This window comes from Parasteatoda tepidariorum, chromosome 6 (assembly GCF_043381705.1).
Source record: "Parasteatoda tepidariorum isolate YZ-2023 chromosome 6, CAS_Ptep_4.0, whole genome shotgun sequence".
Taxonomy (NCBI): domain Eukaryota; kingdom Metazoa; phylum Arthropoda; class Arachnida; order Araneae; family Theridiidae; genus Parasteatoda; species Parasteatoda tepidariorum.
The window spans coordinates 79252659-79269975 of record NC_092209.1 but is presented as its reverse complement, the minus strand read 5'-3'; the positions used below and the strand labels follow the sequence as shown (position 1 = coordinate 79269975).

General features: G+C 29.0%; 1 protein-coding gene across 1 annotated transcript in view; it reads right to left on the bottom strand.

The window, feature by feature from the left end:
* LOC107456849 (protein Skeletor knk) overlaps nt 1-16502 on the bottom strand; it is a 40010-nt gene extending 23508 nt beyond the window's left edge. The window contains exons 1-5 of the mRNA XM_043044260.2: nt 16248-16502; nt 5677-5826; nt 5002-5074; nt 3053-3161; nt 641-806 (exon numbers count right to left, since the gene is read on the bottom strand). Of these exons, the coding sequence (XP_042900194.1) occupies nt 641-806; nt 3053-3161; nt 5002-5074; nt 5677-5826; nt 16248-16305 (556 nt within the window). The 5' untranslated portion in view covers nt 16306-16502. The remainder of the gene's footprint in view (nt 1-640; nt 807-3052; nt 3162-5001; nt 5075-5676; nt 5827-16247) is intronic.
* Nucleotides 16503-17317: the final 815 nt, after the last annotated feature.

Genomic DNA, 17317 nt, shown 5'->3' with positions numbered 1-17317 from the left:
AGCTTCATGAGCCCATTCTAAGCAATCTGAATATTGTCTGTCAATTAATTATAAATTATTTTTATAATTTTTTTTAAATGATTTGTTAAGTAATATTTGCTAGTTCATATTTATTTTTGATAATATTACCTTATTTTTTATGCTTTTTGCCAAATCCGGAGAGTTTAATTTTTATATTACACTTTTAGTCTGCTTTGGTCGTCCCATCTTGCCCGGATACTACATTTTTTAAAAAAAGACAATCCGCAAATTTGTCAAAAAAAATAAATTTTAATTTACACTACTCATTATGTTTGTACAGTAATAACACTACATGGCCACAAATTTGAAAAATTTGTCGCAATGTATTAAACAAATAATATCAGCATACAAATCAGGAAAAATATTTTACCACGATATAAGAAAAACAAAACAATGCTTGCATTTCGGCAACACCTTGTGAACTAACGAAAAAACTTGTGCATATTGAGAACAACAATATTTTTTTTAAAAAAAGCCCGCTTGACCTGACGGAGCTTTAGTTAGTGTATTTTAGATTCAAATAAATGCATATTTTGTTTATTGAAAAGTATAGTATACAAATAAAGATACGTTACTACAAGAAAAAAATAAAATATGTTGTCATGGTAACGAGGCTTACCTGAGTCATTGCCATTATATTGAAGATTGAGAATTGTGATGGTTTTGGAATCCTGGACGACTACGCCCTCGCACTGTACGCCGTGAGAATTTCTGCTCAGTTCCGATATCATCTGCGGAGAAGGTGCTTCGAGACCCTCCGGAATATACACATCCGCCAAATTGTTCTAAAACAAAGAATAAATCATGGATTATATATCATGAACAGAACTAGAGTGCGTTTTTGTGTGTCATGAAGTATCAAACAGGAAGAGCAAATTATTCTGAAGAACTTTGAACATTTAGTTAAATAATTTAATTTTTTATTACGCTTAATTTTGCGAAGTGTTTTTAAGAAATAGTATACAAGCATGTTGGAGCGACGCTCTGACAAAAGTCCTATTATATAAGAATTTAATAACAAGATAGAGAACCATAACTCTTTGGGGTCCAATCGAGATTACCTAATGTGTCCTCCAGCTCTTTTATGATAGTGTATAAATTTTCCAAACTCTCGATTAATCAAGATCAGATTGAAATACAAATTTTATTTTTGCACATTAGTGCCCATGATTCTTTTTCACGGGCGCTTCGACAACGCATATTTCAATAAATAAATTTGATAGAATTTTTTATGAATATTTCGTTATATTAGACCAGGGATGGGGAAACTACGGCCCGCGGGCCAACTGTGGCCCGCCGGAAGATTTTATCCGGCCCGCAGACAAAATTTTAACTAGCCGATCAGTTGCGAATATATCTACTTTGTTTAAAACTATTTTTGTTGATTTCTTTTTTAACGAAGTACTGATGACCTTTTCACTTTCGCTATTTTTGTTCTACAAAACATAAATTAATTAAAATAGTTAGCACAAACAGCTTTAACTGGTAAAATGTTGAAAGCAAAAGTTCTTTATAGAATAGCTGTAGATTAGCTCCAACTAGTATTTGTCTTTCTCGAGGAGCAGACATATGGAATCTAATATAGGTGAATTGTACTTCACATGAGGCAGACTACACATTTTTAAGTTCCAACGAGCGGATTTTTCTGCCGGGGCGAGTTCTAACATTATTTACTGCGTATGGAAAGATTGCACACATACAACGTCATTGTAAATAATGGTGAAATTATTAAATGTATAAAATGGCTACTGCCTTTTTGAGTTATTTGTAAACATTTTTTATCCCAAAATGGCAACTAAAAACGCAAAGTTGATGTGGAGTGACGTGCACTTAATGATAAATTGACTTTATTTTATTTCAGAAGTTTTTACTCGGCCCACCAAACTTTTTTTTTTCTAGATTTTTGGCCCACGACCCAAAAAGTTTGCCCATCCCTGTATTAGACCTTTAATGCATTTTTAGAAATTTTATATTGCTTCCCTAAATTCAAAGGAGTTTTAAGCATTGTGAAATTTAAAAAAAAAAATTCTGGTACCAGAACTAATTAGAACCAGAACCAGGTTAATGTTCTAGTTGATTTCACAGTATTTATTATACATTTCAATATATATATCTATTAAGCATAGTTCTACAAAATCGCGATTAAGGGATAAATGAATTAATGCTGACTTCATTGCCACCTTTATGTTTGACGGTCACGAAAATAACTGCCTTAACCTCCATGACCTTAACTTTTTTTATAGACACCGCAGTAAGGAAAATTGTAATACTGCCTCGCAAAATTCGACATTTTGCTGGGGAAAATACAATAATTCGAACAAAGTTTAAAATCAAATATTTTTATTGCAACATGTCGCAGATTAATTTTTAAAGATGTTGTGCTTCCTTAGTCAAGAATATGTTTTTGAAATAAAACATGGACATTGAAATAGGATTTTTTCACCTTAAAAAGTGAAAGGGGCCACTTCATTCACCAGACTTTAATCCAAAAAAATTTATCTACTTGGTTTATCTTGGAGGCAAGGATATGTGCTAAACCTCATAATTTGGCCCATTCCTAAAATCTCCCTTGTATAAGGAATGGAGCAAAATAAGAGTTTATGGCAGAACATTTTGTCTCACCTTTACAACTCTGCATTTAGGTCAATGAAGGGAATTACTTTGAAAATTGTGAACTATGTTACCCGTTGTAATGTTAAGTTGAAAATTTATTTTATATATTTTAGTAAGCATTAAATATGTAACTCTGTAGTTAAATTAGATCTGCGATATTTAATTTCTTTTAGCATCTTTTCCAATTAACAATGAGCTTTAATAATCTCTAACATAAATGTCAAAAATTCTATTTTCTTTTTTGCAATAAAATTATTCTTAGATTGAAATTCAAATATTTCTTATATTTTGATATAAATATTATATAGTTTGAGTTGAAGTTTACAGTAAATAAGCCACCTGGATTTGACTGCATAATCATACTTTTATTTGTTCAAGAAATTAAGTAAAGTTATTCTTTTAGTAATTGGCAACTTACATGATCCCTGAGATCCCAAACAGCCAGCCATTTGACGGTAGACAACTTCCTGTTATCAGGCAGCCGCAAAGTGACATCAGCATTTACGTATCTTTGAAGCCTATTGGTTCTATAAAACATTTCAACAAGTACTTAATAAAATTTGATGGAACATTTGACAGTATAGTGGTACTTATTGATTGATTTATAAGTATATAGAGATCTCCCGTAAGACAAATTATTTGAAGTTATTGACAAAAATCAAGTACTGTTTCAATTTACTGGAAAAATAATTTAGAAATTACAACTTCAAGAAAAATCACAAGTGGACAAATTAATTTTGGTTCAGAAACTAAAACCACAGGCTTGGGTGTGACTCGTGATAATTTTAATCCCACATACACCTGAAAACAATACCCTATAAAGGATATAAAATATCAAAACTATAGTGCTTAAAGCTTCTCCAACGCTTTGCAGTGATTTTATACGACTTTAATTAAATCACTGCTCTTCAATACGTTATAGCAGTTCGAAATCTCACAATTTACGATTGACATCAATATATCATAATTAATTAGTAATAGTTCAAATTATAGTTCAACTATAAACAAATCATAGCTCAACTGTTAACATATCATAGCTCAACTGTTAACATATCATAGTTCAACAATTAACAAATTATAGTTAAAGAACAATCTACAATTAGCCGACCGCGTGTATAGTGTCAAAGAGCTATCCTAAATTCAGAAAAATCCCGGGTTTGAATACCGTGGCGGGCATGGATGCAATTTCGCTCTCTCTCTCTCTCTCTGTTCTGTCTTTCTTATATTGTCAGGGTTATGATGATCCACTTGTATGGTGCGCAGAAAAAGTAGAATAACTATACCGCACTTAAAGTACCACGACGGCACGTAGTTGATAAATGTTGTGGTTATTTTTCCAATAAAAAAGTACAAATTTCTGTCTACTATTGAAAAATTATAGTTCAAGTATTAACAAATCATAGTCTACAATATTACAATCAAATACTACAAAATTACAATCTTACAAGTTATATTCTACTATTAACAAATTATTGCCTCTTATTATAAAGTTAACGAATTGCCTAGCGATTTATATTCACGAAACATTTTGGCCATCATAAGGAATCATGTAATCTAATGTCTTGAACTGACGATCACGTTAAGAATTAGCGATGTAACAATACTCGAATGTACTTTGTTAACAGTTACTTTGTGCATATTTTAATTAAAACAAAATTTTTTTTAATTTTACTAATTTTAATTTAATATTTTCATTTGATATTTTTATTTAATTTAATCATTAGCATCTTATCGAGATGTGTTTATATGATAGATAGAAAAGTTGTCGAATAATTCCATGCTCCGAATAATTTAATGTATCAGAAAATAAAGTTTTGGGTGATAAATAACCACAGTTTAAAGGAAGTTCAGAAACATCAATAACTATAAATAACAAGAGAAAGTACAAAATTTCCTAACGAAATTACCATCGTGCAACAAAGCATTGAAAATCTGAGTGGATAAAGAGTTTGAATGAATTAACGCTGTTTTTATGTAGACAAATAAAGAGCATGCGTCATCTTTAATTTACATCTCCAAGGTTACAATTGGCGAAGTAAATATATCTCCAATATTCATTTGAATTCTTCGTGTTGTAGCATTTGCACTCTTCGTGGTGTCTTAATTTGCTATCAAAAGACGGATTCTTAAAGTTTCTTAGTAACTACCTGTTTCCAAATGCACTTGGAACTTTCTTCCACTCCAGAAACACTCAAAGATCAATATCATTAAGTATCTTCAATCATAGAAACCCACAAAATTAAAAAAACTTGAAAAAAATTGCTAAAACTCGAATTTCCCTGAGTAACCTTCATTTTTTCAAAAATGTCAATTAGAGCCTTCATGCACTCAATTCTTCAATTATGATAAGAATAAAAACATACTTACTTTCCTTCTTCGTCGGGCACAATAAATCCTATATTACTTGGTCTCACTGTTGCTCCAGCCCAGAAGAATGTATCTGAAAAAAAATCAATTTCATTAAACACTCGGCGCAGCAATAACATTTATAATTCATCACTAAAAAAATTTAAGGTCACGAGAGATTAAGACCCGTATTTAGTTTACGGTAAAGTTAACAATGATAGGGATAGACATGAAACCTGTTGGCTGTCAAACAAAACAGTCGAAATACGAAGCTCGATGCAAAATAACAGTTTTAGATAAAAATTCCACATCACGGGAAATTGAACCCACATTTAGTTTACGTTAAAGCTAACAATGATAGGGATAGAAATGAAACCTGTTGGCTGTCAAACAAAACACTCGAAATACATAGCTCAACGCAAATTAAAAGTTTTACATAAAAATTTAGTTGTTTGAGACAAAGATAAGAGCTTTAGAATAAGGGTGAGCATGTCTGAATGCAATCAGTGTTGTTGAAAATTGTTTCAAAACAGTTACGAGCCTCCATTTTTTTTTCCAAAATCCTCAAATCAAATTCAAACGCGAAAATGAGAGAATTTTGTCTTATGTATAAGCAGGATTTTGAATCCAAACATCAAGTAAATATTTAATGTTCTAAACAGCGTGAAAAGTTTTTAAAACTGCCCTAGCCTTTACCTTGTCCTAGTCCATCGTAAAAGAAATTTCTAATGAGAAGCGTGTACTCGTCGACTGCATAGACTTGACCAGAAACTTGATGAGCGTAAGTGTTTAGTTTCCCTAAAGGCAGACCAATGTATGCCTCATCAGCCAACACCAGGACCAATTCTAAAAAAGAGAAATATAAAGTTATAATTCATTAACCAGCTGGATATCCGTTCTTCGTAAGAGGTGAATAAAGTATTAATACTACAAAATCATGCACAAAACTGAAAGACACATACAGACGCTATTAAAAATATTTTTTATTTTTATTTTTGTTAATTTTTGTGTTATCAGATACAGCAGCAAATCATGCTTTTAGAAATTTATTCATTTAAAATAACTATATTCAATATCATTTGCTACTGCTCGAGATGAATTCCTGATAATCAAAAATTACCATAGTTAACAATTTTCTCCTATTCATATCCCTTTCGGTAGGCTGTAAAAATCTATTTCTACAGAGGTATATTAGCACCGATGATAGTACATTTAGTATTTATTAAACACCGAAATAATAGTAGTACCTGTTAATTAAGCTATTAAGCATTATTGGCATCAATAAAAGCAAGACAAAATTTCATGGTTAGATCATTCATATTAAAAAATAAAATATTTATTAAATGCTATGGATTTGATTAAAAAAAAATTAACTACAATAAGTAGGAAGCAGAGCACGAACGGAATGCCGGAGAAAGCTCTCGATAAATGTACCCCCGAGTTCCCTTTTCATTTTTGTGCTATTATATTTTAAAAAACTTTTATCGATCCTTGACGAATCAGCACATATCACAGATCTTCCACAATAGGCAGTTTTCATACTTTTGTTTCACCTGACTTTGTTGTTAAAGAAGAATTATTAGATTTAGTAGCACTTCAATAGTCAACCCGCGGTGTCTATATTAAAAATGCATTAGATTCCATAATGAAAACTTATGTACCTCTTAATAAACTTGTAAGCATTGCAACTGATGGAGCTCCGGAAATAATGGGTAAAAAAATCGGTCTTATTGGGATTTTAAGAGATGATTCTCAAATTCCACAGTTCATACCGATTTACTGCATAATTCACCGTGAACATTTCGTTACAAAATCTTTAAAGTATCCTGGTGTTACGAAAACAGTGTTACACATTGTAAATTACATTCACACCAATGCAAGAAATCATCAACAATTCAAAAATTTCCTTAAAGAATTAAAGAACTTCCAAATGACATTAATTTCTCTTGCATTGTTAGATGGTTATCTAGCTACAACGTATTAAATTGTTTTGTAGATTTGTTTGATCCGATAACTGCATTTCTAAAAGAAAAGGATATAACCTATTCGGAATTAGGCGATGATGAGTGGTTACAAGACTTATTGTTTTTAACTGATGTCATGGAACATTTACAAACACTGAATTTACAATTGCAGGGGAAAGATAAAATAATATTTGACCTCTTACAGTGTATGTTTAGTTTTTAAACTAAATTACAACTTTTTTAAAAGAACATTAAAAATAAAACATTGTCATTTTCCTCGAAGTAAAAAAATTTATTCCAATATTAAACAAGAAAAACTCAACGAGTATATAAAAATGGTAGAAGGAATATTGACGGAATTCCAAAATAGATTTCAAGACTTGAAATATTTTAAATCGACTCTTGATTTTTTTCTGAATCCATTTGAAATTAACATAATTCAAGGTGAGTTTTCCATTTCCAATATGATTATGACCCAAAAAGCATCTGGAGAATTAGAATTAATAGAGATGAACGAAGATCAAGCTCTACAATTAAAATATAAGTCGACGTCGATTACTGAATTTTGGAAATTTGTACCAGAATCGAAGTATTCTGAATTAAAAAAGGCTGCTTGTCGAATTATTTCAATATTCGGAACAGCGTACTTATATGAATCATTTTATTTCACTTTAAAATTCGTGAAATCCAAGCACCGATCAGTATTAACTAACAGTATCTCAAAAATTACTGAGAAGTACTGTCACCAATTATTCACCAAATTTTAAGAAACGTCAAGAAAAGTAAAATAAATGTGTTTAATTTTTAATATTTAAATTCAATACCCATATTTTGTACTTTTATTTATATGTTTTCAATAAATATCATTTCTGCAAAAAAAAATTTTTTTCATACCTTTTTTACCTACCTTTTAAATACGTATTTAATTGTGGCTCGTGAAAAATTTCAAAATTTGAAAAATGGCTCGACTATCAAGGAGCTTGGCCATCCCTGGTCTATAATGACTGTTCACCAAATAACGTGCGGGTTTGTTCAGAATTGCAAATTTGTATAAGCTACATACACACATACATATAAGCATTTGGTTTATATAGATTAGTTCCTTACAGCTTGTCCATGTACTGCATTTCTGAAAATTCATAACAAGTTTTTTTTTCGAAGGATTTTTTCTATTTTTTAATTTGCGAATGAAAAAAAATAGCCACAGTCTCAATGTTTCAGTTAAACTCTAAGCAAACATTTAATTGAAAACTGTATCAAACTTGGAAGAATTCACTTTAAAACGAACAGTTTAAATGTTTGAAAAATTATTAAACCTACTAAGATTGGCGACACTTTCCACCTAAACCTCAAATTTAGCGAGATTTCCCAGCTAAGAGGGAAAAATTCCGCAACTAAAAATCTAGTATTAGAGCTATAATTTTAAACTATGCATGTATTACAATCTTATCGCAAATATAATTTCTGGGTTTTGGAACAGGCTAATCATTTTATTATTTTAAAAAATATATACATTAAATTTTTTAACAGTCGCCAATTTTCGTAATTTTTTTCTTATCTAATTTTTTTTCCGCAAAATTATTGAGATTAATTAATAATCTTTCATTTTTTGAAAATTTTTGTGACCTGAGATATTGCAGAGTTTAAATAATTTTTTAAATTATTAATGAATTAGATCACAATTGATTTTCATTTTAACAAAACTGTAGCTTTCTTTGAAGTTGATATTTAGCATTGTCTACATAGCATAGAAGCATAAAAATTTAATCTAGCAGTCGAAAGTAATAGTTAGGTTATGTGAGTTAATCATGAATTCCTGACAGCAATTTTTCAGAGAAATAGCACAATATTCGCGAAAAGAAATTATTTGATGTAACGACGACTTTCGAAAAACAAACTTAAAATCCACAAATAACTCATTTTTCACATATATTTTTAAGTTCAGACAATGCAGTGTTCGATTTACTTTGCAAAATTTAAAAATCTTTTTACAAATGCATAATTGCCAGTTTTCTTACATGTAGAAAACAAATCATAGGATAAAATCCCTTGCCGTTGGGCTAACCGTGGGAGGTTTTGTGATTTTCCTCTCTTCCTATCGCAAATGCGGGATAGTTTCATCAAAAAGCCCTCCACGAAACCTAATTAGTCAAGTGCTTGAGTCAGAAGTTCCTTTGTCTTCTGGATTGAGTTAAAAAATTGCAAGGCACAAAGATAGCCGTGAACTCAGAATTGGATCAGTTTTCAACGCCGGTTATAAAATGAAGTATTATAGCTTATATGAAACCATGGTGCTACAAAAAACTCTCTCTCAAACAATTTAAAAATATGGCTTGTTCTAAAATTGTTCTAAAATTGTAAAATTGTTGTAAAATTGTTGTAAAATTGTTCTAAACTGTTCAATAAGATTATTACCATGAAGTCAGAAATAAAACTCGAAGATGTTATAAGACTTTAGTTTTTTTTACTGTTTCCTTTATCTCATTGAATCCGGGTTTTTCCCCTTTTATTCTATTTAATATTTCTCCTAAAATTTCTCCTAATCTAAAATCTTAACATTTATTATTTCTTGGAAATTAAAGCGAAACAGGTGGAGGAAAAACATATAAGACTGTTTGAAAAAAAAAAATATTTGGCATCTCTTAAGTAACCGGCAAATACAATATTGTATTTAAATTTTGAGTTCGCAAGGCACTATAGTCAACTCTCAAGTCAACAAAAAAAAAAGGGGGGGCATTGCGCAAATATGTTTAATGAAAAGCAGAAAAATATTTTAATAGCTGTGGTTTGGTCTCAATAAGGAAATGCTAAGCTCCGTCCCTCTTCCACGATGAGCATAGCCCGCCATCTTGAGCTTTGAGCTCACTGACGGGCACAGTTTTCAAAGGGATGAAACTAAACATCACTATCTGGACAGTGAAGTGTTTTTTGTGTATTTCCACTGATTCAAATAACACTAAAATCAAGTCGATATGACTATAACATATTTATGAAGTATAAAGAGTACCTTTTTTTAAGTCTGATACACCTATCTGGATAAATGAGGTACTTCTTATTTAGTTTTTTCTCTGAATCGAATAAGATTAAAACAAAGTTGATAGAACAACCATTTTAAAAGTTATGATAGTTTCATGAATCAAAATTATAATTTTAGTCCTTAATACGCATAACATCCTAATAAAATTGAAACCATTAGTTAATGAATTTAATTTTGATTTTAATAAATCAAATAAAAAATATACGTTCGAAACTATATCCCATTTGTATAGTTAGTAATGTCAGACGCATAAAAGTACAAATATGGTATTTTTAATTCATTAAACCTTTATAGTTCTTTTAACTTGTAAACGATTTTATTTATTAACTTGTTTTAGCTGTGTTCGAGGCGTGTATAGACGTACGTACAAAACTGTACTTTATATTCATCTAAAAATAAATAACTTTTAAATTATTAGTGCTATTGATTTTGTGTTGGTCTTCTTCTGTTCAGCGTAAGAAACATAGGAAAGAATAACTCACTTGTCAAGGTAAGAGTTTTAGATGCTTAAATAGGTATAAATTAGGCATTTTACTTTTTAGCCTTCATACTTAGTAAATCTTATAACTTCTGTTCTATTAGCCATATCGACTTGATTTTTGATTCAGTGTTAAAAAAAAAATTATTCCATAGGTTATTCCATAGTAAAAATTATTCCATACCTCACTTGTCTAGGTAGTAAAGTTTAAGTATTTTCTCTTCTGACCATATCTCCTGATCAAGCAAATTCAAGATGGCGGCTAAAACTCACCTCAGGGGTGGGGCGAATTTCAGATATTCATACTAGGTCCAAACCACAACTATTTATACGGTTTCCAACTGAACTTGCCGATTAGTGCCTTTTTTTCGAAGAAAAAAAAAGATTCCTTATTTCCCTATTTTCTGTTCCTTATTTCCTTATTTTTGGTTCCTTATTTATAAGAAAAAATTGAAAACTGGAAGCAAAAATAACCGAAACAAGGGAGAAATTATTTCATAATAAGTACATTATTTACTCTAGAAATCTAAATTTAGATTAAGAATTTTTCTTTTGTGACATTTTAAAACAAAAATGGTAGTTAACAGAAAACACATTATATTTATGTATTAACATAAACGTAGCATGAAAATGTTTGCATTAAAAAAAAGACACTATAATCACTGTAATCACTGTAAAGTGATTACATTATTTCCTATTCTGATGCAAAATTAAAAAATAAATATAAAACAAAGAAAATGAAGGAAAATAAGAACATTTTAGCAAATAATTTAAGTTAAAAACAAAGAATTCAAATAAATTCTTATAAAAATAAGTAAATCCTTTTGCAAACGAATCATTGCATTTTATTGTATTTATTTTCAAAAAACTTTTAAAAATGAATAAAAATTAAATTTTAGTAAAATGAATGTAAATAAATTTTAAGAAAACGAATATAAGTTCATTTTATAAAACGAATAAAAATAAATTTTAAGGAAACTTACTGGTGTATAAATTTTAAGAAAATTGAAACGCATGTAAATTTTAAGAGAGATGAATAAGTACGTTTTCAAAAAAATCTTTATGTAGATTACAAGTATATTTCAAGAAGAAAAATATGAAAAATGCAAGTAAATTTTAAGACAATAAAGAATGTAAGTCAATTTTTAAGAAATGAAGATAATTATATGCATTTCCCTAGGAAAATAATAAAATGAATATTTTAGAAAAATATAGAAGACTTCAAATAAATTTTAAGAAAGAAAATATTAAGTTTTAAAAAATTGCCTGCATAAACAAATTTTTAAAAAATCGAGACTATGAGTAATTCATTAGAATCAAAAGTAAGAAGAAAAAAAAGTAAGTTATTAAACGAGGATAAATTCGACTTAACCAATTCACTCTATAAAGAATGAGTAAATTCATTTAAAGAATAGATCTTTTTAAATAGCAAGCAGAAGTTAACGTTTCAGTCTTAACTGTAATTTTCGTCACGTATAAAAGGAATGTAGGTCAAGTGATTGTGTTTTTGTCTTCCACCATTTAAATATCTTTCTCGCTCGAGCGATTATCAATGGCTCGGCGACCTCGACCAAGACCAGATCGAACTATAACAAACTATGCTCAATAAAAATACTAAAGATTTAAATAACAAACAAATCGGAACATTTAATACCGCTCAAGTCCTTGATAAAAACAAGGTATATTTGAACTTTTTAAGGTTGTAATAAATGAATTAAAAGTCATTTATAAGAAATAGTTTGATAATTATAAGGAAATAAATTCATTGCTAACAAATGGGGGGAAAAAAGAAATTTTGAATTAATTTCTGAATAAAATTTCGGAATAAAATTTCTAATTAAAATTTCTAAATAAAACTTCGGAATAAAATTTCGGAACTAAGTTTCGGAACTAAATTTCGGAACTAAATTTCGGAACTAAATTTCGGAATTTATGGAGAATGTATGTAAATTTTAAAAGAAATGGAAATAAATAAATTTTTTAAAAAAAATAGAATGTTAATAATTAAAAAGAATTTACTACGATCGAGACTAGATCATACAACTGCAACAAGCTATTTTCAATCAGAATAATAGAAGTTTAATATCATGAAAATTTCAAGACTTAACACGTTGAATGCCACGCTAATTTTACATGGCTTGCCCGTCTGGCCAAAATTATTTTCTCAGTATGCGTTGCATATTTTGATGAAATATTATTTACAACAAAACAGTTAATTTTTGTAATCATTCGTGACGCATTTAATTCACTGAGGTCACCGGTGACCCCCATGGTATTCAACGTGTTAAGTTGTTGTTGTTGTTAATTTACGTCGCACTAGAGCTGCACAATGGGCTATTGGCGACGGTCTGGGAAACATCCCGGAGGATTCAACGTGTTAAGGTTACATGTTATATATGTATATATAAATAAAACTATTTTTGTGTGCTCTATATTGCATTAATTTCTTCAAACCATTTTAGTAACGATAATAATGTAAAAAAATTGTGAGCATTAAAAATTTACTCGAATTATGTATTTCTAATAATTTTGGCTTCGTCTGATACACCAAAAAATATTTAATAAGCAAAAACAAAAAAATAAATCGTCCATTTTGTTTATAATTTAATTTAGAGATAATTTTAAATAAAATCGAGGACGGATTAGTTGAATGTAGAGCGTATAGCATAAAATGCTGAAAATGGTACTACCACAAATTTTCACTTATTCAGTGAAACCAAGAGAGTATTATAAACTAACTAACCCTAATATTAAATCCGCAATATAATTTAATGATTGATAAATTACTTAGAGTCAATCGGAGCTTATGGGAGACATTTTAAATACTATTAAAACTGGAATATGTTTATCAAAATAAAAGGGCTAATATAACACACATTTTATAATTTTGTATAATTTTATTTTTAGAGAATTCTATATATTTTATTCCTAAATGTATTGGCAAGACAAAGACAAGGATATAGTATTATTTATAATTTTTATTTAGCATTCAGTTTTACGGCAACATTTTGAATATTGCAGCAAAATTCTCTGCTCCAAAAGTGTTTCGATAGATAAAGTAAATGCAATTTTTTGATGAAAGAAGTTGAGGAAAAATGTTCGGACAAGCCATATTTTATTTGATAGTAAAATTTTAAAATTGGTAAAGGCACATTTGTACAAAAAAGTATTATTATTTTTTGATTTTATTTATTTATTTTTTTTGCATACTTTCTTTTCCACATTTAAATGCAGTTAGTAAAATATTTTGTAAGATGCAGCAAATTAGTATTTCATAAAATATGCAAAATTTAAAAGATAAAGTTACCATATTTCTTTTGAAATGAAAGATAGTGTAATATTTGCGCTAATTTCGGTTGGGTTGGGAAAGCTAGTACATTTCGTGCGAATCAATAAAACCTAAAAATTACATAATTAAAGATGTATTCATTATTATGATGATATTACATGTATGGATACTATCAACAACTATCATCACTGACAAAGTAAGCAAAACATTACTTTTCATTTTGTGAAAGGTCAACTGGAATTGGATTCAAAGTTATATTTTAATTGTACCAAAGCCAGATGCGGCTATACTAAGGCAAAATTAAACAGCATTACGCCCTTATGATAAAGAACGATGTCACGGTGAACGGAGTATGTGTATGGAATTTGTTATATGTATATGAATTATAATTTGGTATATATTTACATATTTGTATGAATATCTATATGAATTTAATGATTTGTATGTCTTATATCTTAAAATACTTCATATAATATATTATATGAGGCATTTTAAGAAATCTTCATCAAAAATAAAATTAAAATTTAAAAACTACGTTCTTCAATTTAACTAAGAGGTCTAAGGTTTTTGACAGATCTAAAGTGAAAACGTCGAAACTTTCGAAAGACACGAGTGGATTTTTAACGCCTTTCATTTTAAGTTATGTCAAAGTTTTCCGAATTTTTATTTTATTTTATCTTTTCTTTTGGCTCGTTAGTTCATGTCCAAAAACAGTCAAAAATTCAATTTGCGATCAATTTTGTCAGCACCCTTTTAACATTTACTACATATCTGCTTATTCTGAATTTTTCACAAACCATTTTCCTCATTGGTAGTTAAATAACAGTTTTAAAGACAATTATAACTCAACTTTTTTTAATGAAAAGTTCACTCACTTTAAAAGAGCTTTTCCAGCAATAAAACTTTCTACGAAAATTTAAGTTATGTGTACGCCGAGGTGGAAAGTAAAATTTTAAGTCAAGTTTATTTTATTAAAAATCACATATTAAAGCATTAACTTCTCTTATACTGGAAAAAATCAGCTGCAAAAATCGGAAAATTAGCATCAGGTGCAGAGCCCTAGTTAAAATTCCAATTGGCACTCTAGCTAATCGGAAAATGGTCAAAAGTTTGACTGGTGATAAGCAGTTTGCCAACCAGCACACCGATCCGAAGTTAGAGCGCAAGTGAATAGAGAAGATGTTTCAAAAATGATCCATGATAAATTATATAAATAGATTGATGATAAATTAACTTTAGCGATAAATTTTTTTTGTAGTTATCAGGAAATTAGCGAATTGTCCTCAGGCATTGAATTACCTTGGATTTTTAAAAACTCTAGTTATTTGGAAAGTAATTGGAGTTTTGATTGACAAATTCTCTTTGTTTGTAAGCCAGAAAACAAAGGAAACTTGCATTCTCTTTAAGCAGTCAGTTGCCGTTAATATTTGAGTGCTCTAACTAGTCAGGAAATCTCCAAAATTTGATTTCAAGAGACCACATTCAGAGATATGAAATAAATTTAATAAAAGTATAGTTAAATTAGGTTTTTTTTTTTTTTGCATTCTTCAAAAATTAGTTCAAAGGTTAAAATTTAGGAAATAAAATAGAAGTAAAGCCCTCAACTCTAAATTGCGTCAGTTTAATAGCATAATCAAAATTCAAACAGTTGAACATGAAGCTATCACCTTATGAAATTAAATTTTTAAAAAACGATAGACAATATTTTTTTCAATTATCCGTGGTTAGCTTTTAAAAGTTTTTCACTGGTTTTAAGGTAAAGTTATAATTGATAGATTGACTGCCGTAGTATAAGTAAAATAGTTTTTTTTACACAAACCTAAATTTAGCCACAATTCTGCCTAATCAAGAAAAGTTTAAAACCGAAATTTAACTTACAATTTTATATAATAAGTATTTATTGGAGAATCAGTAAATTGTCTAATTTCAAGTTTTTATTCTTCAAGAAAATTGTACAGTGTTTATTAAAATAAAAATTTGGAAAAACCTAAAAACATTAAACCTACACATTTCCAATCCTATTTTATTAGAATGTTGTTGCATATTACAAAAATCACTAAAAGTTTTTTTTTTACGATAAAAAAAAACTACATAGTGTTGATTGAAATTTCCAATATAAACAAGGGGGGGGGGGAAAACTAGATTAAACTATATTTTATTTAAAGAAAAAAAAAAAAAACGACAAAAAGCAAACCAAACGATTTTAGCTATAAAAAGCTGCATTATAAGAGATAAAAAGCTTGGTTTAAAAAACGACTAAGAACAGATTTCCATACTAAATTTAAATATTTTTTTTTTAAAAAAATACCACTTCTATGTTTTTATTAATTTAATTATAGCTATTAAAGCAAAACAAGATAGTTTTAAATGTCAAGACTATGACATCATTTCTGAGCTAATGAGTCTATTATTCCAAGTAATAATAAAACCAAACGATATTAAGATATTCTTATTGAAATAAAAGCTTTCGAATTCAATAATAAATATGAGATCTCTTACCTGATATAAGGTAAATAACGTAGATACACCATCCTGTAAACTGTAGGCTGCTAAACATTCTGTGTCTTCAGCTGACCATAACGAAAAACTGAAGGAACTTGATGGCGTGTAGGCTTCACGACGAAGTGCGAAAAGAGTAAGAAACCGGTCCGGAACTGGGTCGACATTAACCTCGGCTCAGATGGGTTCAAAAGCCGTTACCGACCACACGTCACAAGCATGCTACGCCCCACTGATACAATTCGTGAGAAGAAAGAGTGAAAATTATATCGTCAATAAAGAAAAAAGGAATCTCAAGCCTGATTTTAAATATGCATTATAATATTGAGTACGATAAAAAAAAAATGCAACGGTAATTAGTTACGTGTCTTGTTTCTTATTTTCAGATGACGTTCAAAGAGTTGAACATCTATATTCAAAGAAAAAACAAAATAATAAAAAATTAAAAGCGAAAAACAATAAATAAAAGTTCTGTACTGTGACATTTTCGGAAAATACGTCAAAGTTTTAAATTTAAAGACACTCATGAAACTTGCTGCAAAATAAATTTCGGTCGAATAAAATAAAATTTGTCATGGCATTCTCATCAAAACATCAGAATTTTCTTTGAAAGAATTGGAAAGTTAAAATTTGTGTCGGCACGTGTTTAAAAAAAATGTTAAAAGAAAATGCTATATTTTTTTTTAAAAGAATCGGAAATTTTTTAACAATTTAAATATTTAAGAAAATGTTTAAAAAAAAAAAAACTTGCGATTTTTATAAGAAATACTTATGTTGAAAATTCATCTAAAAACTAAAATTAATTCAATACATTTTTGGGGAATTTTTATCATTACCTCAACATTTATAAATTTTAATTACTTCATTTGAAAAAAAATCCCCATGCTTCATATCGCACTTTCAAAACGTATTTCAGATTAAAAACTTAAGTAAAAAAAATTAACAAAGAAAAAAAAAAAAAAAAAATTGAAAAAGAAAAAACAATAAATAAAAGAGAGAAAAATTTCTTTCCTGTAACATTTTTAGAAAAGTTGTTAAAGTTTTAAATTTAAAGACCTGCACAAAACCTA